The sequence below is a fragment of the Anoplophora glabripennis genome, unplaced genomic scaffold (assembly GCF_000390285.2).
Source record: "Anoplophora glabripennis isolate ALB-LARVAE unplaced genomic scaffold, Agla_2.0 scaffold81, whole genome shotgun sequence".
Classification (NCBI taxonomy): domain Eukaryota; kingdom Metazoa; phylum Arthropoda; class Insecta; order Coleoptera; family Cerambycidae; genus Anoplophora; species Anoplophora glabripennis.
Genome location: NW_019416522.1, coordinates 956,074 through 982,637, shown reverse-complemented (window position 1 = coordinate 982,637; position 26,564 = coordinate 956,074). Strand labels below are relative to the sequence as shown.

Below are 26,564 nucleotides of genomic sequence, written 5' to 3'. Positions count from 1 at the left end.
ATTTAAAAGAGGTATACTTCAGAGGGTCAAAAAAGTGAATTACATGATATTTGTTTTATTACAACAATGTATTATAAAAACTGTAATCATATTTTTATCTGCCAATCGGTGAAATTAGGTGTTTACATGTGTTTATTTTAAATGTATTAAGTACACTTGAAAGGGCATTATGTCATGCTTAATGCACACTTTGACGGATTTATATTTACACACGCGTCTCATATGTTAGTATGCGAAGGTTATGGCATGATGTGCTTTACTGCTTTACCACTTCTTTCTCTTTTATAGTTGGGATTTTATTAGTATATACATTAAATTCTAATTATTTTCTAGTTTCATGTTTTAAATGCAGGTACTTTTGAACATCTGTTTTTATGTATGTAACAACACGTGTTAAAAAATGTTTTGGTAATTATAGAGAAGCTTTCTCTGGAAGGTCTTCATAAGTGTATTGTTTTATCATTAATCTGCAACAGTGTGTACAGCAAAAGTAATGATTTATGCATGATGTCAGGAGCAATGGAAAGCGTAATAAAAAATTGATATTCTAATTTCTTTTTTGTTTTGTTATTGATTTGCTGTTGAAAAATTTATTTGAGATAAGAATTAATGTGTTGCTTTCCACTACACTTCCTATTATGTATTTAAGCCGAAAGGGCATTTGCATAGATTGATAAAGAGAAAGATAGACATGTACCTACCTGCGACTACTGCGCATACTGCCAATTTCCCATAATTCTCACCCATCATCACTATTTTGTTGCTGATCAGATCCCTAAATACTACAAGTTTAGTCTGTTTTAAAATAATTATTCCCCACTGAGTCACCTTGTCGCGCAAAAACGGCAGCCTGCGCATATACAGGCTGTTCAAAAAGTTTGGAACCCCGGCCTCCTCTATCACAGAAAATACTGCTCAAACAAAAACATGATTATGACAAAAGTTGCTGGGTTTTGAGTGGGCAATCCAACGGTGACCTTGACCATGACCTCGAAGGTCATTTAGAGGTCAAGTTGAACATTTTAAATGGAACCGTATACTTTTGACCTCGGAAATGGTAAGAGCGGAAAATTTTACGTTCGAATGTGACATTGACCATGACCTTCAAGGTCATATAGAGGTCAACCTGAAAATTTTAAATATAACGGTATATTTTTGACCCCAGAAATGGAAAAAATGGAAATTTTTACGTTCGGATATGACCTTAGCCATGACCTTCAAGGTCGTTTACAGGTCAAGTCGATTTTTAATAAATGACCCGATATTCTTGACTGCGGAAATTGAGTGCGTAAAATTAAAAAATGACCTATACCATGACTTTGACCATGACCTAAAGGTCAATGTCACCGTTGGATTGCTCACTCAAAACCCTGCAACTTTTGTCCTAATCATTTTTTTGTTTGAGCAGTATTTTCTGAGATAGAGGGTGGGTTCCAAACTTTTTGAATACCCTGTACGTATGTGTACGCTCATTCTTGATGTAATTTATAGTTTTCAGTATAGTATGCTGCGTGCAAATAAATTATATAAAGGTTCCACCAGCTGTGAAAAACGACTCAAACAACCCAGTAATTCTAGATTGTAATTATTCAGTCCGACCCGACGATACAGACTTGGTGGTCAAATGGTACTTGAACGACGACGTGGTATACCAATGGATACCACCTCAAAAACCACAAACGCTTGGTCCGTTAAAGGATAGAGCAGATCTCGATTATAGAGCCACCGACGATCCAAAAAGTGTATACAGGGCAATTAAAATCGATAATCCAACTAGCGATATTGCTGGGGAATACAAATGCTTCGTTTCAACGTTTACAGATGAAGATTTCAGCACCAAAAACATGATCGTATTCGGTAAGTTGTGTCAGATTATCATTTTAGAGATGCATCTGAATATTTCGCTTAAACCTATACTTTATTTTCGGAGAGATTTATAAAACGACAAAGGTAAAGATTAGGGAGAGGAGATCACCTTAGTTGTAATATTTTTCCTCATTCTTTGGACAAGATTTTAAAGTGTAGGATATAGATATAAACGTTAATCTTTTTTCAATCTTGAAAAAATAGTTAATTATTTGAGCTTAATTTTGGCATTGCAGTCTTTGTGGGCAAAACATATACACGTACCGTGTTCCTTTCATTGTGATTTATGATTTCGAAAATGATAAGGTCAAATATCGACAAGACGGGCACAAGGCGGTTGCGAGAGGAGTGTCCTACGGGTTTCTTATATTTCCCGTTCCGTAGACATTGAAGTCACATTGTAACGAGATCCGTATGCACACTCACGGCAGTTTGCTCTGAGTGTTCATATTCATATGTGCTGTATCTAAACATGTTTTCAAATTTTACAAACACTGTTAGCATTAGCGTTAGAAGAAGAAGAAAACTGTAGAAGATAATCGTCCAATGCCCATCTTATTGATGTGTGTTCAGATCTTAATTGACTGTTTACAAAAAGAACTAATTTTTGACGAAACCTCTAATAACCGTTTTAAATCCTAGCTTTATGCACAAGCAAATGAAAGGAACAGAGTAATGGAAAAAGCACATGCAGGCAAACTGCAGAGAGTCTTATCAAAGAGGATATACAAATACGATTTGCATATCCTCTTTGGTCTTATAGATCGATCTTTCTCAAATCATTAGCTTGTTTATTTATTTTAGTGCCAGAACGGTCATTAGAACTCGTTAGAAGTGGCTCTGATGGAGACATAGTAAATTTTACATGCTTAGCTTCAGAGGTGTATCCAACTCCTAAACTTGTGATGTATAAAGATAAAACTGAAGAATTTAATAGGTAAGTAAATGGTTATTTTTTGTTTTCAATATTTGTTATTTTTGTCTGCGCCCACTTTTCAGATTGAGGTTATCAATTATACAATGGGACATTAGTAAACATTCGAATGGAAGGATTTCCATGTTTGTAGTAACTTCTGTTTTGGCAGCAAATTTAGATCCTGGGAATATGATACACTGTGAACTACGAATTCCTGGTACAGGATATGTCAAAATCAAGAGTTTGCTGTACTATCCAGAAGGTAGGTGATACAGTTCCATATTTAAATATCAGATACAAAAGTTGATTGCTACTCTATCGGTTTAATCGTTAAACAAACCGCAAGGTAGGTTTAAAATACGATAAAGGCGATTTGGAACCATATTTACTATCCTCCTAAATAGCCTTCGTTCGGTTTTGCGTTTTTGTAACTGAATTAGATATAACTGATTCCTTGAACTCTAGAATAAAATTTAGCAGTATACAACATTTCAATTAAAATAGTACAACTAGAAATTAAAAAGAAATAATTAATAAAAGAACAATTCTAAACATCTTAGAATGTTTTAAGGCTGGCGTTTTATAGACAAGAAATCGCACCTTTTGAAAGACAATGATAGAACAAGTAGATCCATCCAGGAAGTGACAAAGTGTAACGCTAAACTAGAGCAACTTCCTTTAATTTTTCGCATTGAAAGATCACGGAGAACATGTAAACATCAGAAAATGTACCTTTGCTGTTTTTTGCCAGCAAATTTGTAAATATATTTAATAATTATGATTAATGTATGTGTTAATAGTTTCCTATAAAAGCATTGTGAGTGTGATTATGTTTATAGGTAGTATACTGTATAGTATGTGATTTTCTGTATGTTCAACAGGCGTGCAAAATTTAGAAAACATAAGATAAACATGTGAGGTAAAAATATACTTTTTTCCTTATTTGGAATGTATTGTCAGTTGTCTTATACACCCTGAAGAACACTTCTATAATTGGTACCATTGTACCAGATATTGTTTCTAATTTGCTTAGTTTTCTAATATGCAGGACAAAAAATTGCGCATATAAACGCCTCTCTTAATAGTAAAATCATTTTTAAGAGTTCATAGTGTTCATAAATAAAAATTTGAAAATCGGTTGGTGACTTGTTACTTGGAGCATATACTATATGCAGGAAGCATACTTACGGCGACTGTGCAGACGCGTGAAAGGGAGAGAGATGGTTCGGGTACTATCTTTCTCACGCGCAGGCACGTTATTGGCTAACGCAACTCCCTCCGCTTTCTGGCTGTAGTATATGCTCAACGACTAAACAGAGAGAGAGAGAGAGATAGAGAGAGGAAGGGAAAGAAAGGGAGGAATGGAGGGAAAGAAAGGGAGGGATGGAGGGAAAGAAAGGGAGGAGGGAGGGTGAGAGAGTGAGAAGGGGAGAAGGGGAGAGGGAGAGGGGGGAGGGAGAGAGAGAGGGGGGAGGGAGGGAGAGGGGCGAGAAAGAGGGGTGAGAGGGGGGAGGGGAAAGAGAGAGAGCGAATACTAAACTATCGCCCTTTCTCTTTATATCATCCACACTTTTTAACACGCGGTGATTCCTTCCATGCAGTATATGTTCTAAGTTTGGTGGTGATCTCTATATCATTTTATAGAATTATTAGTTTTAAGTGGTAAAATCGAATAAATATGATTATTTAATAGTTTGTTTATTCGCATGCAGTAACTGTGGAAAATAGAGGTAAGTACACGTAAAAATTATTATTCTTCATCCCAGTAGTAGATAGGAAATATACAGGGTGTTTTTGAAAGTGGATTTTAATCTGAACAGTCGCCTATAAGTGTAATGTCGTATCTGTGTGCCATTTTGGCACTAAAAAAGTTTTGTAAAGCACTTAACGTTAATGTCTACAAGTGTACACTAACACCTAAATTAACATTAATCCATCAAAAACTCCATAACCAGAACAAGAGTGGTTATTAAAAAGCGTTAAAAAACTGTTAGAAATTGCAGCAAGTAGTGATTGATTTTCTTGCGATACGAATGTATATAATGTCAGAAATCTCATTAACTCCTCAAATGTAAATATATTTATTATTAAACATTTTTTTATGGGATGCACTATTTTGGAATTTAAAATTAAAACTCTACTTTCAAAAACACCTTGTAACTTTTTCTGTAAAATACAATGTTAAATAAATATACTGTTCCAATAATTTCAGTAGGTTTCAAATTTCAATATATTTAATAGGTATAAAATTTGGAAGTAGCATTAATGTTACATATTTATTTATGGTTTGTGTATGGTCTATGTTAATTGACACGTTTTCCAATCCCCTTTTGACCAATATTTTTCATAATCTCTATACGACTCCATTTCTTCCTCTTATTTCATTTATAACTGCCGTTTTAATCTTTAATTCTTCTGAGACATTGCTTTACTTTGTCAGGGCGGTTTTGATCCATATTTTTTATTATAAATATGATTTCTGCTGCTGTTTTAATCCACGCAACTCTACTTCTACTGATTGTACGTGTTTTCCTACAACAAATTTTTCGCTTCTAGACGGTGCGTTTACAAGTACAGTAGAGTCGTATAAGTGATAGTAATGATCGTCGAAAGCAAAGTAGAGTTCTATCCAATACGAATTTCTGCTTAAACTTGGACATGTTAATTTAGTCCTAAATATATGTTAAATCTTATTGTATTTGAATTTGCCTTTAATATTTTTGCATGCAACTCTTTTCCGGTACAAATTTTTGCACCACTGTAGATTGGTTTAAATGTTACTTACTATTTTTTATATACGAGGTCTGTTCAGAAAATAACCGAACTTTAATAAGACATTTAATAATATACGATAGGGAAGCATTATATTGCGCATAATCTCCTCTGTAACTACATGTTCACGGATTGTTGATATTTCATTTAGTAGTCGCGATATTGTTATTTCAGTGCAACGTGTTTAAGTATTAGTGACGATTTTTGAATGTTCGATTTTCTGGAACAACGATGCGTGGAGATAATCCTCTGGGTCGTACATAGTGTTACGAATAATTTTCACAATTTAAAAGTGGTCGTCAGTCAACTGAAGATGATCCTCGACCGGGAAAGCCTTCGACTTCAACTGATGACTCGTACGATCAGAAAGTCAAAGATTGAGTGCGTGCAAATCGCCTATTGACATCAAAGCAAATTCGTCACATACTGTATAACTCGAAGTTAATTGCACAATTTTGATGTGGACTGTATATTCGAGAATGTCGTAAGGCGAACACCCAAACAAACAATAATTATGCCGCAACTTGCCACTGGCTGTCTTCTGGTTCGTCTTCAATTGTAGATCAACAACGATTTTTCCATTCAAAGATAACAATAGTAAAACACCACCAGGCCTGGTACTCACAACACATTTTAGTCAACTACTACCTTTTTTCGGTCTTCGTCGTGCGCAGTTGCGACAAATAATTCGTTTGGGTGCCAATTAAAGTTATAGCAAACGAGAATGATTAAATAATTATGTTGCAACTATTTTACTACTAACTGAACTAATATTAATTATTTAAATTAACTATCCTAAATACAGACTTTAGAGATCCTTTCAACTGAAGCTATCCAGGAGTTTCGCGAAATGGAAACAGCGCTGAGAAAAGTGTGTGAATAGGGGAGTGGCAGAAACCAATAAATGTATAAAATTAATAAGTTAAAAAAAATAAGTTATAGGTTATTTTCTGAACAGACCTCGTATGCCCTTAAAATACGGATCAGTAATTTTTTTTTGTAATTTTAGGAGACAACTTTGAATTTCACATAAAAATCATGCCTTTTATTTCTGTATTAATAATTGTTTGTACGTTTAAATATTGTATCTAATAAATTGTATCTGTTATGTGTAGTATACCTACAAGTATTTTTGTAACACTAAATTCATTCTCAAATATATTTAAAATATACTTCTTAAGAAATAAAGACATGTACATATATTGTTCGTGTTATTTTGAAAACAACATATTCATCTAGTACTAAGATTAAAGATAAAAAAATTTAGACGTCCGACATATTTTATCATGAAATTATAATTTAAAATTTTCAGTAATAATACTGGAACATACACTAATGCAAAAAATTAAAGAGTCAAAAGAATTTCTGAAATTTTTCCGTGAGTTTTGACAGAAAAAAATGTTACGCATGACTTTTACAGTTCGATATACCCAGAAGAACCTTGTGGAGTTTCATCTCGATCTAGCGAACCATTTCTTTGTTTCAAACAGTCAAACTTTTGAAAAAAAATTAAAGGGTCACGTTTTTTGAGCTTTTCATAATCATGATTAAAATGGAAAAAAATGTCTTTTGAGGTTTTCTCACATTTTGCCACAAATAACGTTTAAATTGACGAAAAAAATTTTTTAATTTTTTTTTCATCAATTTAAACGTTAATTGCGGTAAAAATGTGAGAAAACCTCAAAACATTTTTTTTTCCAATCATGATTTAGAAGTGTTTAAGCTTACAAAAACGTGACCCTTTAATTTTTTTCAAAAATTTGACTGTTTGAAACAAAGAAACGGTTCACTAGATCGAGATGAAACTCCATAGGGTTCTTCTGGGTATATCGAACTGTAAAAGTCATGCTTAACATTAGTCATTTCGTGAATATTTCTAATTTAGCCGTCAATTTTCTAAAAAACCATAAATTACCATTTTCCCCCGTTTTTTAAAATTCGTGTAAAAGATGAAAAAATTTGAAAATGAAAAATGATTTTTTTTTTCCGAAAAATTGCACCAGCATGTTATAGGAAATTTATATTAGTTTTCGAAACTGCCCTTCAATTCTCTGTACGACCATTTGTCACCGAGATATCGATGATTGAAGACAAAATGATCCTTTTTAAAAAATTTTGAACGAAAGATCTAAAAACTAGAATCTTAGAGCTTCAAAATGCTTTTTTTTTAATTCCCAATACGACCATTTTTCACCTAAATACAGTCTGTCAAAATTCACGTAAAAATTTCGGAAATTCTTTTGACCCTTTAATTTTTTGCATTAGTTTGAAAGTAACTGCAATTTTTGTAAAATCAATCTTCTAATTTAGACCTGTTAAAGAAAAAAATATATTTGTAAGAACTTGGTCAGATGATTATACAACCAGTTATATTTCGAATTTATTTTAACTGAATTTTCTTGGCGAGTCCTGTCACCGATCATGCTTTACATAGCGCATAAAAAGCAGAATGCCTCAGGTTACAGAAGAACACCATATTATTCATGCAAGAAATAGGCGACTACAACAATCCATAAAACAAGCAAAGCCTCATTAACATGTTCAACCGCCTTGTAAAACGCCTGTGCCTATAACTGTTCTGCAAGAGTTTACGGCCTGATTATACTTAGACACAATAAATCTGCCGAGTAGTTTTTAAGTATGGGCTATTATAATTATTAGGCGACATAAATTGGTGCCTGGCACCAGAACTTTTAATTATGGCAATTTCGCCTGTTCCACTAGATTTCTGGTGGCTTTGGTACAATGGTTTAATGTTTCGCGGAGTGGTAAAGTTTCTCTGACGTAGAAATGTGCCATCGCGAAACGTTTCACCACTTTATAGGCGCTAAAAGCGCCGAACAGGGAAAGTAATCTGGAGATATTTTATTTAAGCTTTAGCAATATTGTTGTGGACATTAAACACCGTAAAGAGAAATAATTAATTTTCGTGTGTATAGTAGCCCAAAGCAGCGTCCCATTTTTATCCTTAAAGAGGTATAAAGAATAATGGTCGATTGATTATTCGAAACATCGGTAAATTTTAAAATGATCAATTTTAACTTTTTTTGCAGTCTTGTTAACATCACATTTTGGTATCACCATCAAAATAATTGGGAAAAGAAATATATATCATAAATGTGCCTATATACGAATAATATTCAATTTTTATCTGAGGAACAATATTAGAAAAAATGTAATGAAAAGAGTTTAAAATAATTAGTTATTAAATGTTACATTTTATTGTAAATATCTTAAGAATACATCAATTACAATAAATAAATATAAAAATATTACAATCCTGATAATTAATTCTAGTTAGTGTGCCCAATGATCTTTACAATATTACTTGTGTATACCTTTCCTATTACTCTATATAAAATGGAAACTACATCTAACCATTTTAAAATCTTATTGTATGATAAATACCAAAATGCAAAAGTTTTACTAATCTTTCAGATAAGTATTTGATTATCGTCTAACCTCAGCATTACCTATGTTCTGACTGCAGTTTTCTACTCCATTTCTTATTATCTTTTAGTAAAAACTTGTCCAATGTAACTCTCTTGATAAGACTTGGTAATAAGTAATATAAGATTTGCCATAATAAACCTTAACCGACAATACTGTTTGTTTTGTTGCTCATATGCGTGAAAACTAGTTTCAGTGATTATTTGAACCACCAAGGAACTCTTCTCTGGATGTTTCTATGATCTGTCTCCTCATATTTGTCAGTTGCTTCAAAAAAGCGCTTGGACTGCAGGTGGGAGTCCTGTGTCTTTTGTGAGTTTTTCTCGGCAAGCTTCCGTAGTCAGAGTAAGTGACTGGATTGCTCTCTAGGCTAGAATCCTCAACATCATTTACCAAAGAATGCGGCTGCCAGGGGTTGTAAGTAAAGTACGGATCCACCTCCTCTCCATCGTGGGCACTTTGGAAGGACGAAGGAATTTTGTTTATTTTCTCTTCCAATCGCTTACACGATTCTTCCACCAGTGCTTCATACTTATTTATAGGAAATGAGTGGTCCATCCCGCATTGGGTAGAACAGTGCGATCTACTTGGAAAAGTAAATCCTGTTGTGGTTTCGGTCTGTTTAGTTTTAGGGACAGATATAGGTCGTGATGCCTTTCTCTTCTTCCTGTGAGTCTTGCCCAGACCGCTGACACCATTTACAGTAACCTCAAATTCATAGGAATCGTCTAATTGTAGATTATTGCTACCTATCTTGCTGGCGGCCATTGTCAGGTTATTCATCAGATTTGTCGCTTCCTCCAAGAATTCCGACATAGCGTTTAACATCCTACCATTTTCCGGCGACCGTTTTGAATTTTTCCTGTTAAATTTCACCTTTTTGGTGTTGGTCATGTGATAGTCTAAGGAATCCGGGACGTCGCTGCTAAAGATATCCTCATCGCTAGAACTTGGATTATTATCGTTGAGAATATTACCTTTGGGAAGCTGTTTTACTATAGATTTCAGCACGAGAGGTTCTTCCAGTTTGATGCAGTCGTCGCACGTGTAATACCTGGACTCCACGATTTTAGGTTTAGCCATGTCTGGCACAAATCTAGGAAGCGGCTTGCAGTAGCCTTCCTCGAATTTATTCGTCAGGCAAATTTCCGGTACTTGAACTTTTTCTATGTTAACAGAGTGGATTTTTTCTCCGCAGCTCGGACTGACTGTGTACGTTGTTGCCGTGCATTTTTTGTTATCGTTTGTTGGCACGGTGCCTTCATTTACAGTAAAGTATTCATCTAACACTCCCGTGTCGGCGTAGTTTATCTTCTCCACGTCAGGACGAACTTTTGATTCCGAGGGTTCAGAATCATCGTGAGCTTGCTCTAGTGAGTTGTGATTACTGATGAGATCGGGCGTTGGCAAGCAACCGTTTTGAGGGTTTTGTTCGATACTGTCCTCCGATATGCTCCCGTTGCTTCTGTTGTCGTTGATGTAATTATGGGATATGTTAATGTTTACAGTCTTGGTATATATAGGAGCGTTTGGTATTACGTCAGATAGTTCGTACTTGGGATCTTGCATCTCACGTAAGTATTTGGTAAATGATATCGGATTTGAGGTGCTTCTCGCGGATGATGTGTTTTCCTTTTCAATAGTATCACTCGCGTTGGTAATTTCCTGGGAAGATTGTGTCCCACAGCTTCTTGTAAAGGATATATTGTTGTGTCTTTTTTCGTCATCGGACAATTGGTCTAAAAATGTACAGTTCACTGAAGCATCTTTGGTTTTTATTACGACAGTATCCGTTTCTGCGTGCTTGACTTCCTTTAACGATACTTTTAAATCGTCGACGTCGGTGGACATTTCCTTGACACGTAACACTGCGTACAGGTCAGTCTGTGTTTGTTCGTTCTTTTGCCTGTGTGCTCTAAGAGCTCTTCTAGTGAGATCTCTCAATCTGGATTTTGCATTGCTAGGATTACTCTCTTTAGGTGCTTGAGTTTTTTGTATGTTGAGGTCGTCCGTGTTAGTGGCAGCTTCTTTCCTGTTAATTTTAGAGTACAAACGACTAGTTACAGCGGCTACTATTTGGGATCTTGGCTTGAGGGGCTGTTTTCGGATGGAGTTTACCTTGGGTTCGACTTTCTTCATATTTAAACCTTCTGTGGTTGTCGACTTTTCAATTCTATGGGAATTATTTTCCAGGGACCGTCTTTTTGGGGGTGTTTTCGGTAGCATCGGATTTGATTTATTCAGAGAACGCCTACGAAGTAATGAAGATGGCGTCGCGCTTCCTGGATTCCTCCTGGAAATGGATCCTTGAGATTTCTGCTTCTCTAGGGAAGAAGAACTCTGGGATATCTTCGAGGTGGTGCTCGTCGAAGGAATCGATTCCTCAGAACCGAACATTTTCTCCCTTTGTTTGTTGATGTAAGAGTGGTCAACACTGAACGTTCTTCTTAGTTTTGTGGGTCTTGAGGGTTTTACAGAAGTGGATACGTTTAGAAGAGGGAACAGCCTTTCTGTTGTTATTTCTGAGATGGAGATGGTCTCAGTTGACAAATTTTCACTATCACCTAGGACACAGTCATCGTTAGACAATGACTGATTGCTCACAGAAGTACTTAGCTGCTCTGACACGGAGTTTTTTCTGATCTCCTCATTTTCAATGTTTACTTCAGATTGTAAATCATTTATTTCCTTTTCCGCTTCGATATCAGCATTACCAGAGATTTCTTTATGATTGCTCTGCTTTTCATCTGATTTTCCATTTGTGAGAAGAGAATTGCCGTCTTCCAACATCGAAAGCTCTTGAGGTGACAACTGAAAAAAAAAACAAGATCGTTAAGTGATGGAATGCTCGTTAATTTCTAATTATTTGTTCAATTTTCACCTGCGAAAGTTTGAGGAGGTCTTTCAGCCTGGCAATTTCCGCTCTTAATTCACGAATAGTCTTCTCTTTGGGGTCCTCGTTCACTACTGGATGGGACACGATGAGTTTGGCCCGTTGCCCAAATCGCAGAGTGTTTACCGTCTCACTGTAGCACGCACTGGAAGGAGAAACGGCTGCAAACGACAAGGTGAATACGTATCACAGGTGGGTTCATTCAAAATTACATGCATTTAGTAAAGTACGTACATTTATTATTCACTTTTATGTGGCTTTCAAAACAAATTAAAAATGGTTTTGATAGTATAAAAATATCTTTATTAATTTTTTAGATCATTATACTATTGCGAAAAACTATCACGAATATAATTATATGTAATCTACGTCGTATAATTTTGAAAAAAATATATATTTATTATTTGTGTTGCAGTAAAATTTGCTTATTGAATTCCACAATTTATGTGATATTTCTGTTTTTATTACAAAAATTAAAACATAGTATACGAGGTGTCCCGAAAGTATTCCTCAGCGGCTGGTGGTACAAGTCCAGTTAAAAATAGAGCAAAAACCAAATGTTTTTACACAAATATCTCGAAAAAAGTATCCTAAGAAAGTTGTGATTTTATTACGCGGGAAAAGATATATTAAAAACGTATACAATTGTGGCACTCTTGATTATAATTTATATACAAAATACGACCACAATTTTGTTAAGTATCAGTTTTTGTTTTGTAATAAGAAACATATCATTCCATTAAATACATACTAATGAAATCAAATTTCATAGATTTTATACGAAAATTCACATATTTATATTGTAGCTTCGTTATTACACTGTTGAAAATTTTTCAATTAATTTTCGAAAAATAGCTATAAAAAATATACAGGGTGGGCCATTAGTGTGAGAAAGTAAAATAACTCCCTTGTTATTCATAATACAGAAAAAAGTTTATATAAAAGTTGTACAGAATTAAAAAACCTAAAGGACAAAATTAATTTGAAACATATAGGGTGATGAGTTTAAATGGAACACTCTGTATATTTTTAAACATGGATTTCTGGGAAAATTCTATATATAGAATATAAACAGTTTAACATTTTAGTGCGGGGTTGCCAAGTTATGTAGAAAATTCTTCGAATTTTGGAAATTAGTTAAATACTGCTATATTAGCTAATATCGGTATTTTATACAGGGCATTTTTTATAAGACGATCATTTTTAGAAAGTTCATACTTGATTTTCTAAAATTTTTCAAATGGAACACTAAGTATTTTATTGTTCTATTTTATTCACATAACAGTCCACTTCAACTTTTATTAAGTATGTTCTACACCTAAAGTTGTTAGTTTTTAAGATATAGCAGCATTTCTGGAAAAACCTAATTTTTATTATTTTCGGTCGCATGAAATGGCCTTGGAAAAAACTGTCACATCGTGTCTTCTTGTCAGTTCATAATTTATCATTTCATTTTGAGTTAATTTTATTAGTTAATATTTATTTGTAGTATTCTGTAAAATAATAAAAATTAAGTTCTTTCAGAAATGTTGCTAAGTATATCTCAAAATTAACAATTTTACAATTAGATATAGAACATGCTTAATAAAAGTTGAAGTGGACCGATATGTAAATAAGAACAATAAAATACAGGGTGTTTAGTTTAAAGTTTAAATTTTCTAAAAATGATTGTATTATAAAAAATGCCTTTGTCTAATATTTGCCTATAACTCTTTCTAATTATTTTGTTCCAAGTGTTAGCTGAAAGTTAATACAACTTCTTCGAGGTCATGTTTTTCCCAAAATTCAAAGAATTTTCTACATAATTTGGCAGCCCCGCACTACAATGATAACCTGGTCATATTGCCATACCTATACAGAATTTTTTCGGAAATCCATATGTTTAAAAATATACAGGGTGTTCCATTTAAAAAATGTAATATTTGGCGTGTCCCATTTTAACTCATCGGTTTTTAGGTTTTTTGATTCTGTACAACTGTATTATGAGTAACAAGGGAGTTATTTTACTTTCTCACACTAATGACCCACCCTGTATAGTCGAAAATATTCTACACGGATGAACAATAGAAATAGAAGCAAATTTTTAACAATATTTTTTCTAAAGCGTCTCATAAGGCAGCTATGGAACGTTCAATTTTAAGTGGGACACACTGTATATATATTTGGTATCTGGTATGTTTTACCAAAATAAAATGTAGTATATATTTCGCAAAATTTTTCTATTTCAAAACTCTCATGAAGCCATAAGAAATTAGTTCGTAGCAATATTCGTTCAGTCACGTACATTTTTCTGAGACTTATTCGACTTCAAAATACTTACTGGCCACCATCACGGTGTTGGAATTTCCGCCCAGGGTGTCCTTCAACAGCCATGTCAGGACGGAGTCCCTGTATGGGACGAACTTCCTGCGTAGACCCTTGGTCTGCTTGGCTGTCTGTTCGGCTGAAACGGGCGACAAGTGGGAATTAGAATGAAAAATGCATTACTGAAATGCACTTATCCGTCCAAAATTAGAATCACAATCACCACGCCGTGTGATGCGAGGAATGTGATGGAACAGTTCATTAAAAAATCTATGGGAAAACGTTAAAAAAGCGATAATTGTTCACTGAACGCGAAGAGAGAACATTTTTAGGTATTTCGGTTTGACGCTGACGGCTATTCCATGAAATTAGGACGTGGTATTTTTATACAAAGATTGCTTTGGTACCGTATATTACATCTGTTATTTGAAAACGGTGTTGAAAAATATTAAATATTTAGTTTTAAACTTTGTAATATGAATGTATGAGATAGTCAAGTGGTAAAAGATTTCGATTTTTGATTCAACTGGTAATGTTTGTTTTAATTTGTCATTTGATTACAGAGAAAAAGAATATCGGAAATTTAAAGTTTGTAATTTGGCATTCGAAAGAATTGAGTGCCACATTATTGAAGCATCACGTGTATAAAATTTTAAAAAATATGTCTACTTAAAATTTCTAATTTAAAAAGGAGCCATTATTAGAGGGACGAATGTGGGGAGGGGGGATTGAGGATTTGAATGGAAGAAATAATTTATCTATCTACTGTCGTGGTACTTTGTACATACTTCAAAACTTCAAAATAATCCTACGAAATACTTAAATAAGCTGTAAAATACGTCAAAATATATTTAAAATTACAAAATCCAAAATATTTGAAAATATCTCGAAATTAATCAAAACAGCTTCATGGTGATTTAAAATAGGTAAAAACTTTAAGTTCGAAGATCAACAAAATCGAAACGTTAAATGTCAAAAATAAGGTCAATTGCGCACGGTCAAAGGCAGAAGCCAAAGGTCGATAGCTGAAGGTCAGAGATGGATGACGGAGGTCAAAGGTGAATGGCGGAAGTCAAAGGTCAATTTTTAGAAGAGGATATTTCGCAAATATTTAATGGATTTTGCGATATTTCAAAGTTTTTGATGTATTTCGAAGTATTTTAAAGTTTTGATGTATTTCGAAGTATTTTAAAGTTTTTGAAGTTTTTTGTTGATGTATTTTCGACGAATTTTGAGGTTTATGAAATATTTCAAGGTTTTTAAAAGAATTTTGACTTTTTCAGGATATTTAGGCGTATATATTTCGAAGGATTTCGATGTAATTTTAGGGTTTTTTTAATGGTTTTGAAATACACTTTGGATGTATTTTTAACAATCTTGAAGTTTTTGATATAATTGGAGTATTTGGAAATTTTGGAGCTATTCAGAAGTTTTTCAGATATTTTGACATTTTGATGTAGTTTACCTCTCTGATATATATTTACGTACTTTATTTTTTCAATCAAAGATAATATAACAAGTAAAAAATTGATCAATTTACTGCAAATAAAAGAACTTTTGAAATGCGATTTAATATTTAAAACACTGTAATTAGGTATAAAAATCAATATTATTATAAATAATGTTGTGATTATCGCACATAATGTAAACTGAGGAATACCGAGAAAAATTCGTCTGATATGTTTGTACATAAAAAACTACATATTAACGAACGAGATATACCTCTAGGTGTAATAAAATGGAGTCTCGACAGTATGTCAGAAATAATGACACTCTTATTTAATATTTTTTATAAAAGTATTTGATATACACAATTGCACAACCTCCTCAGTTCAAACCTTCGAGCATATACTCCTAGAGACAGCCTTCAGTGCTGAGAAAGCACGACTGGTGTGCGAGAGAAAAAGGAGAATAAAAGAATGTGCTATCTCTCTCGCTCCGCGAGCTGATTGGTCGGGGCTTAAGTACAGGACGGCCATTGACATGGAGGGGAGCACGCACCAACCAATCCAGCTCGCGGAGCGAGAGGGATAACATGTCCTTTTATTTTCCTTTCTCTCTCGCACACCAGTCGCGCTTTTTCAGCACTGATGGCTGCTTCTAGGAGTATATGCTCGAAGGTTCAAACTGCGCAATGAGAATTTATCTAAAAGGTTTTGATGAGGAAAACCTATTTTAGGATAAGTATCTTTATCTTCGTAGTATAAATATTTCAGAAACCGACGTTGCACAAATACTAAATCATTTAAATTTATATGTTTATTGTAATTCGGCATCTAAACGATTGAGTATTCCAGCTTCGATATAACATGACAATATAACATCCTTATAGTATCGACAGATGAAAACTCACGAGAATGTCTAACAATAAATCCATAGATTTTACTGGCCCTGAAAATAATAATATTGACATGTACAGATACATTAAAAGTAAGAGATTTGTCAGATGTTATGCCCAAGTTACGGAAAATATAAGGTTCAGAAAGTAAATGAATGAATTTTCTGAAGGTGTTCTGATATTTTGTATATTCGTTAGGTGAAACGACTATTATAAGAGACAAAAACTAGAACGAGAGATACTTGCAAAAAACTTTGATTGACCTTCAATATCTTGGGACACCACAAAGAACATCTGTGCAAAAATTCAGCTTGAAGGGAACTTTGTCGATGTTTCCTCCTTTTTTCGTCTAATTTCCTTCTAATACGAGTATCATAATAAATTATAAACGATTTTTTTGGGCATGTTATCATGACTCATAAGAAAATTTCACTTCAACTCAGATACAAATGTTATATTTAGTCAAATATGACAACAAAAAATACTAATTTAAAAAAAATGCGCTCCTGGACAATTTACATATTGGCTTTTATCCCTGACTTGCCCCTGGGTTTGCAATTATAGTAGACATTTCCAAAAATCAATCTTTTTTCTTTATCAAAACTTGTACTTGCTTTTTTAATTAGGTACGTTTGACCGTTTAAATTTATTTTCATCTGCTTCCATAGTTATGACGTACGTAAGATCTAGCAAAGTATACAGGGTGCTTCACAACTTATCCAAAAAATTTTAGGAATAGATGCGGCATGAGAAATGTAGTCAATATTGAAAAAAAAATTTTTTGTAAAATCCTTATAGTTTCCGAGAAAAAAATTATTGAAGTTGTAGTGCTTTCAACCATTACATAGCTGGACAACTGTAGTCTCTAGCGTCATTCGTAATACGCGTGGAGAGCCACGTGGCCTCAGCGACTCAGAACACTGAAATCCGATGTTTACAATAGTTTGTTAGTAGTTAGTGTCAAAAATGGCTTGCGTGTATAACAACTCGGAGTTGACGGATATCGTTGTAGTTTATGGTGAAGCAAGAAAACATTTGTATTATGGTGAAGCATTTGTGTTAACAAGACAGCATTTGTGTTAGTTCATAGAAACTGAGTAAGACGGACCCAAATGTGTTTACACGTCGGTGGACAAAATTTTGAACAATTGTTGTAACATCGGGTATGTCAAATGATTTTATTATTTAAAAACACAAATTAATTGTATTGCGATAAAATTCTATTTACGTATTTCTTTCCATTCGAAAGTTTTTGTCCGTTTTTATCACAGCGCCATGCCGGTCGCATTGTGCGAGGTCAGGTTTTACAGTGGACCAGTTTCCAGTGCCGTACAGAAGTGTATTTTTAAATAATTTTTGAACTGCCCTTTTTGATTTTTTCTTTACAAAATTGTATCTGTATGAGTCCCCTGTACATCAAGAATTTTTTTTGGATAAGTTCTGGATCACCCTGTATAGGCTAGCCGCTAACAAGTGGTATGACGTCACAACATGGCTTCTCTGCGTTTTCCCGCGCTCCGTTTTCATTATTCTGAGGGACAAGCCGTTGAAAAAAAATTTTGATTCTTCGGGGTGTATTTTCGAAATATAAATAAAAGAATATGCTAAAAGAGCGATTTTTTTTCTGTTCGATAATTGCTTCTCATATTGATTGGAATAGAAATTGGTGTATTTTAAAGCTCACTTAAAGCTGAAATACCTTTTCCTCTGTTTAACATTCTATGTATTCACGTATACAAATTTTTTACACCGAGTTTGGGTTTACCCTCATCAAATACCAGAGATACCAGTTAGAATATTAAAAAAATTTCTTTGAATTTACTGGATTGTACCGAACAGGATTGTTATGTTTTTTTTCTTATGGAAATTCATTACTGATGCTTTATATCCAGCTAAGTATTTAATTATTTATAAGATCCCAGATACTTCATTTCCAAAGACACACACCTAAGGCAGATATGACGTTCCCCAGCGCCACCAAGCTCTTATTGATGTTGGCGCCCTCTCTGAACTGCGACGTGCCGTAACCCCTGCTGCCAGCCCTTTCGCTGCCGGCGAGGTCGATGAGGTGCAGCTTGACCCCGTCGCAGCTGATGGAGAACACGGAATGACTTCTACTGGACCTGGGGTTAGTCAGGGTGGCCGCGACACTCCTCTGACTGTTGCCTATTTCCAGCCATTCCAAGAGGCCGTCGCAGTCTGTGACGGGGTGTTCTGATAAACCTAGAAGGCAAAAGTCAAGTTTTTGGTAGGTGCCAGAGGAATAAAGGACCCCGCACAAACCTTATGGGAAATTCCGTTCGGTCGATTTTAATGAAATTTTGGGAATAGGTTGTTTTTGCTATGAGGAACAAAAGTCTTCATGGGCCCAAAGTTCGCTAATGGACAGTTTCCGAGATATTCGATGTTAAAGGTTGATAATGCGAATACGTGTCAAGCACGTGTTTATATGCTTATTAGTCGCGCAAAAGCTCCATGAAGCTTAAAAATTGTATAATACGTATATATTCGTCTAGATAAAGCGTATCCATTCGTATGTGTGTGCGTGTGCGTGCGCGTGCTAATGCGTGTGAAAACAATCTAATGATTGTATCCAAAGTAACACCCAAGATAGAGTAGTCGAAACTTTAGGATACAGTTTCTCGCGTGTTTTTAAATCAGTATTTGAAAATATATATCGAAAAATAGGGTGATTCTAAATATACTTATTCTATTAGAAAAAAATATTCTTCTTTATTTAACATCATAGTTTAGATATCCAACTGTGAGTAATCTATCGATATCGATAGCAGAGAATATTTTAATGTGAAGATATTAGAAATATTATACTATTATTTTTTATTTATGAGTACCTCAAATATTTCGAATGTTGAAAAATATCAGTTTCGTTGGACTTATTGTCTAATAGTTCTTAATTGATATTACTGTTCAATTACCATTCACTTGCAGTTTTTGGTGTTATACTCCTGATATTGCTTTGGTAATTTTTTCATAGGTGTGTTCATTTTATAATTAGCAGTTCAGCTTGTTGCAATATAAATGGCTTTCAGATTACAAATACAACGTTATAGTTACGATCGGGATATGGTACATATAAATAGAGTGGTAAATGTAGATCTTTTTGGAGATATTGCTATAAATCGACGAAATGACGCAGGTTTCCCTCTAGGAATTGTTACACCTGATACTCGAATATGTAATAATTGCTCTATCTACTATTTCAATTTCACGACGGATAGTTTGGAAGCAATTATTGCATATTCAAGTCTCGGGTGTAAAAACTGCTGGAGGCAGACCTGCGTCATTTTCTCGATTTATAACAATATCTCCAAAAACATCTACATTTACCATTACCACTCTATTTAAATCTACCATATTTCGCGGGGCGAAAGCCCGATCGCAACTATAACATTGTATTTGTAGTCTGAAAGCCATTTATATTGCAACAAGTTCAACTGCTAATTACAAAATGAACACACCAGACCTGTGAAAAAATTATCAAAGCAATATCTGGAGTATAACACAGCAAAAACTGCAAGTGAATGGTAATTGAACAGTAATATCGATTAAGAACTATTTGACAATAAGTCCAACGAAACTGATATTTTTCAACATTCTAAATATTTGACGTACTTATAAATAATAGTATAATATTTCTAATATCTTCACATAAAATATTCTCTGCTATCGATATCGATAGATTACTCACAGTTGGATATTTAAACTACGATGTTAAATAAAGAAGAATATTTTTTTCTAACACAATAAGTAGTGTATTTAAAAACACGCTATTTTTCAATATATATATTTTGAAATACTGATTTAAAAACACACGAGAAACTGTATCCAAAAGTTGTTTCGACTACTTTATCTTGGGTGTTACTCTGGAGTTACTTTGGATACAATCATACGCTATAATAACTCAAATAAAATATATAATTGATCGAGAAGAATGGCTAACTGTGCTGACCAGATCGCACGTGAATATATAAGTGTTACTATAGCATTACTCCGAGCCTCTTTGTTTATTTGTTTATGAAAAGTATACACATACACACACACACGCACGCGCACACACACACACACAAACGAATGGATACGCACTATCTAGACGAATATATACGTATTATACAGTGTTTAAGCTTCATGGAGCTTTTACACGACTAATAAGCATTTAAACACGTGCTGGACACGCATTCGCATCATCAATTTTTAACATCGAATATCTCGGAAACTGTCCATTAGCGAACTTTGGGCCCATGAAGACTTTTGTTCCTCATAACAAAAACAACCTATTCCCAAAATTTCATTAAAATTGACCGAACGGAGTTTCCCATAAGGTTTGTGCGGGGTCCTTTTTGATGATTGAAAAAAAAATGAGATATGGGTAGATATACCTACAAATCTTAGACTGGCGACTTACAATTAGCTAAGTAATAGTAAAAATTAATTTCATTTTCATAAACTTGTGTCAACCAGAGGCTGAGAAATTGGGGTTACCCTTAAGAATTCCAGAAGTTCGACGCTACTAAATATCTTAGAAATTATATCTTCCATTTTTTCAGTCTAAAATAGGCTTACTACAAAGTTGAATAAATAGAAGATAATTCTAAAACTTTAATTTCACAAAAAAAACATTTGTATACTTTTTTTGTTGTAAATATAATTTTAAATTCATTGTAATCATTAAAATAAAAAAAAACACATTGGTACAGAAGTTTTGGATTCTTAGCGAGTGTCTTCCTGTGTCCTCGCCATATTATTGCATACAAATTGAGTGAATTATTAAATCGCCAGTTTAATTTTATTAATCTGCAAGTGTTAATCAAATATCTTTCGAAATATTTACGTATTTGTAATGATTTTCAAAAAAATAAGCACCCTGTAACTTACGACGAAGCGACTAATTATTATATTTTGGTCTGAAGGTTTATCTAGAAACGTTTGTGCTCCTTCATTTAAATACACCCTGTACATTCAAAACACCTAAAGATAAACAAGTAAAAAAATAATATCAAATTTTGTTTTCTTTATGTAAACAATTAACAAAATTTAAATAATTTATATTCAAAGACAGGTAACTTTAAAGAAAAAAGGTGAACACCTTTTTGTGTGCAAAATGGTCCAAATTTTTAAGTTCTGATCTGTCACATCAAGGGAGGTGACGCAAAATTTTACCTAAATCTTTCCATTTTTACTCACTCCCCTGAATAATTGTGGTTCATAGTTGTCTTTTTGTCAAAAATTATTTTGAGGAATTGAACATCCTGTATCAAATTAAACATTTGCCATCAACCCATGTTTATAGAAACTTTTTTCTTATTTTGAGTATTGTCATCAGATAATGCCTGTCCTATACAATTCGGTATATTTGGTACTGATTTACGTTTATGTCAGTTCTACATTCTCGATTTTGTTGTGTAAACATGAACCTGAAAAGCTATACATTGTACATTGATATTTTTAATTAATCTCTATGCTGTTATAATAGTGCAGTCCCCCAAATTTTTGAAACTGAGGTTTCCAACTGGAAGGTTATTTCCAGTTGTCTTTTGTTTTTTAATAGAGTACAATTTTATTTTAGGTTTTTAGGAGGGTATCCAAATGCGAATAGTTTAAAGATTGCTTGAGAAATGACACACTCATAGTCTGTAATTTCAATTTTTCTTGCAAGGTGTCATTCATTTTAATCAATTCATCAATTCATCATTTTTTAAAACTGGAAATTCTTTATGAAATATGGAATTATGGATGTTGTATTATTTGAGATTATATTTTTGGTGCAACGTTTCTTTTGATTATTTGGACACAGTTGGGCTAATATTTATCAAAAAAGCTCTGCCATCTTATTACCGTTTCCTAAATCATTAGGGATATGCAAAATAAAGTAAATTGTACACTTGCATTGTGTGCGTAAACAGTTACCTACTTGATGTATGAGAATTTTCTTACAATTTCATTGAAAAGATGTTTGGATAACACTACTTTCTCAGCTGAAATATTGTGTTGTAATTTTATGTTATGCATTGTTAGCTTATGTAACAGTAATAATAACTAGTTATTTAATCTATTAGTTGCTGAATTTGAAAACAATACCTGTACCACATAAACAATCTGATAGTGATAACAATTGGGTAACTGTAAATATTTGTTTACGGACACAGTAGTCTTGATTGTATAAAAAATAAATCATAATTATATTTCTTTCATTGTGTAAACAAATATAGATACCTCAACTACTATTATACAGGATGATTCCTATGTTGAGTAATATCGAGAACTACTTCAAACGACAATTGTTTTCGAATTCTATTTTTACATAACTGGTAATCAAAATACTATTCAAACTCTTCGGGAAGATCAGTTGTACCCATTTCATGTGCAACTTGTTCAATTTTTACAGCGACAGTACCACCCCAATAGAATTTAATTTTGCAGTGGCTCTTACAGCAACATGGAATGAATGAAACATTTTGGTTGTGAAGCTGCACTTACCGAAATGGGAGTAGCAGCATTCCCAGTACTCGTGTTTAGTTGGCCGATAATCTCCATTCTTATAAACAAGCAACTGTTCAAGATAGATTTTCAGTAAATGTGTATGGGCAGCTATTGTTAACAGTATTTTTGTTAAGCCTTTTATCTTGCCAAATCGTTTAACGGGTGAAAGCTACCTGGGATATTTCATTCATCGTACGAGTCTTCTAGAAGATGTGCTTCTGAACGTCAACGAAAATACATGGTTGTTATAAAAAGGGGTGCCATCCATTTCAAGCGTTCTTAGATATTTTTTTCCGTAAGAAGTCGTGAATGGCCAGTTACGTGGCCATTCGGATCACCAGATCTCAACCCTTGTGATTTCTTTTTATGGAGTTGGATGAGAAATTTAGTTTTTAAATCCTCAACTAACACAAGAAAACAACTAATTATTGTCCGCATGGAACAGACCGCTAATCCAATTAGAGGAAAACTTTTATCCCTACGCATACGCCACACCCAACATTGTGTGGATCATTCTGGCGCCCATTTTGAACCTTTCTGTTCGAGACAGTTCAGAAATGTTGTTTTCGAAATTAATATGGTAAGTTTCTTTTATTTTAAAATATTTTGAAAAATAATGTGAAAAAATATTTATTTTAACAAGTTTTACACGCTATCAAAATATGATTCAGCATAGGAATGATCCAGCATGTATATTTAAATTTATAAAATTGTGTACTTAATATTAAAAATTTGTGTATATAAATTAATTTACATACAATGTGAATATTACTGATAAACAGAAACATATTTACCTTGAACGTATGGACCCTTTTTCGGATGTTCTCTTACTTTCAGTGGTTGAGTTCTTTTAAAAGTAGTTCCTTCAGTGTCCTCTTTTCTAAGCAAGTCTCTTACTTTTTCGTTGTAGATTTCCAAGTAGCTGAAATAAAAGAAAATTATTATTTTTTTGGTGTTAAACTATAAATTTTCAACTACTAAGTTACTATTTTAAGGAGGTTATTGGATATAAGAACAAAAAAATAAGAAAATAGAAACTAGTCAAAGAATGCTAAGAATTTCATTCGCTTTCCATTGTTTCCCAACTAAATTAATATTTAATTATTTATGCAATAAGTATCTACAGGGTGCATAAAAAAATTATAGATTATTTTCATGTAATATTGTTTAAGTGATAATGGACCCTAATATATTTTTCTTATGAAATAATTTTTTAGGCAATACCTGCTGTAAATTTACTTTTAATCAAAATTTTAACTTTTAATATTTGCATAATAAAATAAACACAGTGTAAGTTTAAATTTAAATATTTCTTTATTAAAGTATTTTACCTCTGCTTTGTTAAACTAATCTTATAACTAAGATTACACGACCTTTTTACGGCGTAAATTTAATCTTCACAAATATAACATTTTTTTTCAATACACAACAAATTCACACACGACAATACATAAATAAATGTATATTAGTTAACTTAAATCGCAGTAGTCCGCTAGAACGCCAAACAAAACACAAACACAGATTGAGACATTTCGCGTGTGCAAGGGAATCGCGATCGTGATCACCCACAATACCAACGCCAACTGAGGTATGAAACGTCGGAAGGAAATTCAACAATTACTTCTATAGCGCTATTAAAAGTTGGGTAAATGCGAATGGTGATAGGAAATGGCTGCTCGAGGAAATTGTACGTTATTTTGCTCTTAAATTTGGCAGCGATACTGGCCGATAACCATGTAGCCTACAGGTTCATTTGTTTTAAAGTGGATAATTATTTGTTAATGGTTAGTAACAGGAAATGCCAAAAAAGCTGATTACAAAGGGGTAAAGTAACAGTTTCCGCACTTTCTTCGAAATTATTTGCAATTTCATGGCTGTTCCGATTTTAACAAATACTTTTTGAAATATTTGTTCTATTTCCTTATGATTTTGAAGACATTAACAAGAAAAGTTACATTTTTATAGAAAACAGTGTGTGTACCCTATGCCTAGACATGTTTATAGTTTCATCAAATTTTATGGTCATTTCCAAAATTTGATAATAAAGAGCTCCGAAATTCAAATAAAAACTTCAAACTTGCAGACGCAGTGCAAGTGTATTCAGGACATAATTTAGTGCCTAGTGGTAAGTAAAATAATTAGTAAACATGGTGGTAGCAGTGTTGTATTTCTAAACAAAAAAATTTAAGTCGAAGTTTTATTAATCACTTTGTAAATGTTGTCTAAGTAACAGTTTTTTATCTATAAAGTGTCTCATAAATTTTTAGATGAAGTGTCAAACTGAGGAAAATGTTTTTTAAGCTGGATTTGGAATAGAAAATTTATAAAAATAGCTTACTTGTCCTTTATTTCAAACAATATGTCATCTAATATTCAAAGCCTACTAATTGTGCTGAAACATCGATAAATGCAATTGTTTCGTACTAACCTCCTAAAATGCACAAGAAATATTTTTTTTTGTAGATAGACTTATTTAAAAGAAATTGAACAATGTGATTTATATTTTTTTATGAATAAAAATTGCATATCTACCTCAGTGGTTATTTCCTTTTTTCCACAATATCACTGAAGTATGTCCGGAATCGACTTGCATAACACCTGTAAGTATTACAGTTTTGTTCCAAAATTCTTCGGAATTTTATTTTAGACTTTTGCAGGGTCGTACTTCATAAATAGGCCCGACTGGCTATATTTTAATAAGAAACTGTTCATACTTTTCCATACTTATTATTGTAGTATGCTTTGCGACATACAATTTCGTACCATCCTGTGTAGACAGTTAGAAAAACAATTAAGACGTCGGCATTTCGAACAATTTCTATAATTTATTTGTTCACCAAAAACTACTATTTCTAATGTATAAATAAGCCGATGGCTAATATTTCAAAGCACATGTCCTCGACGATATTAAACTTATTTATTAGTTTATATAAAAGCATTCCTGTGATATAATTTTTTTTTCTCTTTTTTCTCCCTTAATAGTCGTATTACCTCAAGGATCGAATTTAGGGCCACTTCTTTTTACTCTATTTATTAACGATTTATCTTTGTCTCTAAAATGTAGTCATCTATTTTTTCCTGGTAACTTGAAGCTATTTTTGGATGTAACTAATTTGGAGGATTGTTTAATACTGAAAAAACTGGTAGATCATGTAGTTAGATGGTTGCTCATTTATTTACAAAAAACACAAATATTTAATTACATCCTTGAATGAATATTATTGGCGCGTTGTCATAATGTTAAGGAACTAGATGTAATCTATGACAATGAACAGTTTTTCTCTGATTATATCGATGTAATTATAAATATGTACTAATAGAGAGCTGAAGATAATTTAACATAATTGCATTTAAATGTCATTTTTGTGAATTTTCAATGATCTTTTTAAATATCAAATCATCAGTTTTACGGAATCAGTGGCATTTAAAATTTCTTTGAAGCTTTGAAGTTACATAAGTTTTTCTGTATTTTGCGCCGCTGATACGCTCCCCTTAAGCCGTTGTAGAAGGAAACCGATTCGCCCTGA

At 33.3% G+C, this 26,564-nt stretch overlaps 2 protein-coding genes across 2 annotated transcripts in view; one reads left to right on the top strand and one right to left on the bottom strand.

Moving 5' to 3' along the window:
• Positions 1-66: 66 nt before the first annotated feature.
• LOC108908849 lies at positions 67-8,699 on the top strand (the record flags this gene model as incomplete). The annotated part of the gene is made up of 6 exons (XM_023454833.1): positions 67-82; positions 1,492-1,857; positions 2,671-2,803; positions 2,866-3,044; positions 4,495-4,512; positions 8,608-8,699. Coding segments are annotated over exons 1-6 (804 nt in total), but the record flags the coding sequence as incomplete, so codon positions are not given.
• A 120-nt stretch (positions 8,700-8,819) lies between these two features.
• Positions 8,820-26,564, bottom strand: part of LOC108908877 (kinesin-like protein KIF16B) — a 54,161-nt gene continuing 36,416 nt past the window's right edge. The window contains exons 5-9 of the mRNA XM_018713039.1: positions 23,832-23,959; positions 18,487-18,762; positions 14,218-14,340; positions 11,886-12,058; positions 8,820-11,815 (exon numbers count right to left, since the gene is read on the bottom strand). Coding sequence (XP_018568555.1) covers positions 9,197-11,815; positions 11,886-12,058; positions 14,218-14,340; positions 18,487-18,762; positions 23,832-23,959 — 3,319 coding nt within the window. The 3' untranslated portion in view covers positions 8,820-9,196. The remainder of the gene's footprint in view (positions 11,816-11,885; positions 12,059-14,217; positions 14,341-18,486; positions 18,763-23,831; positions 23,960-26,564) is intronic.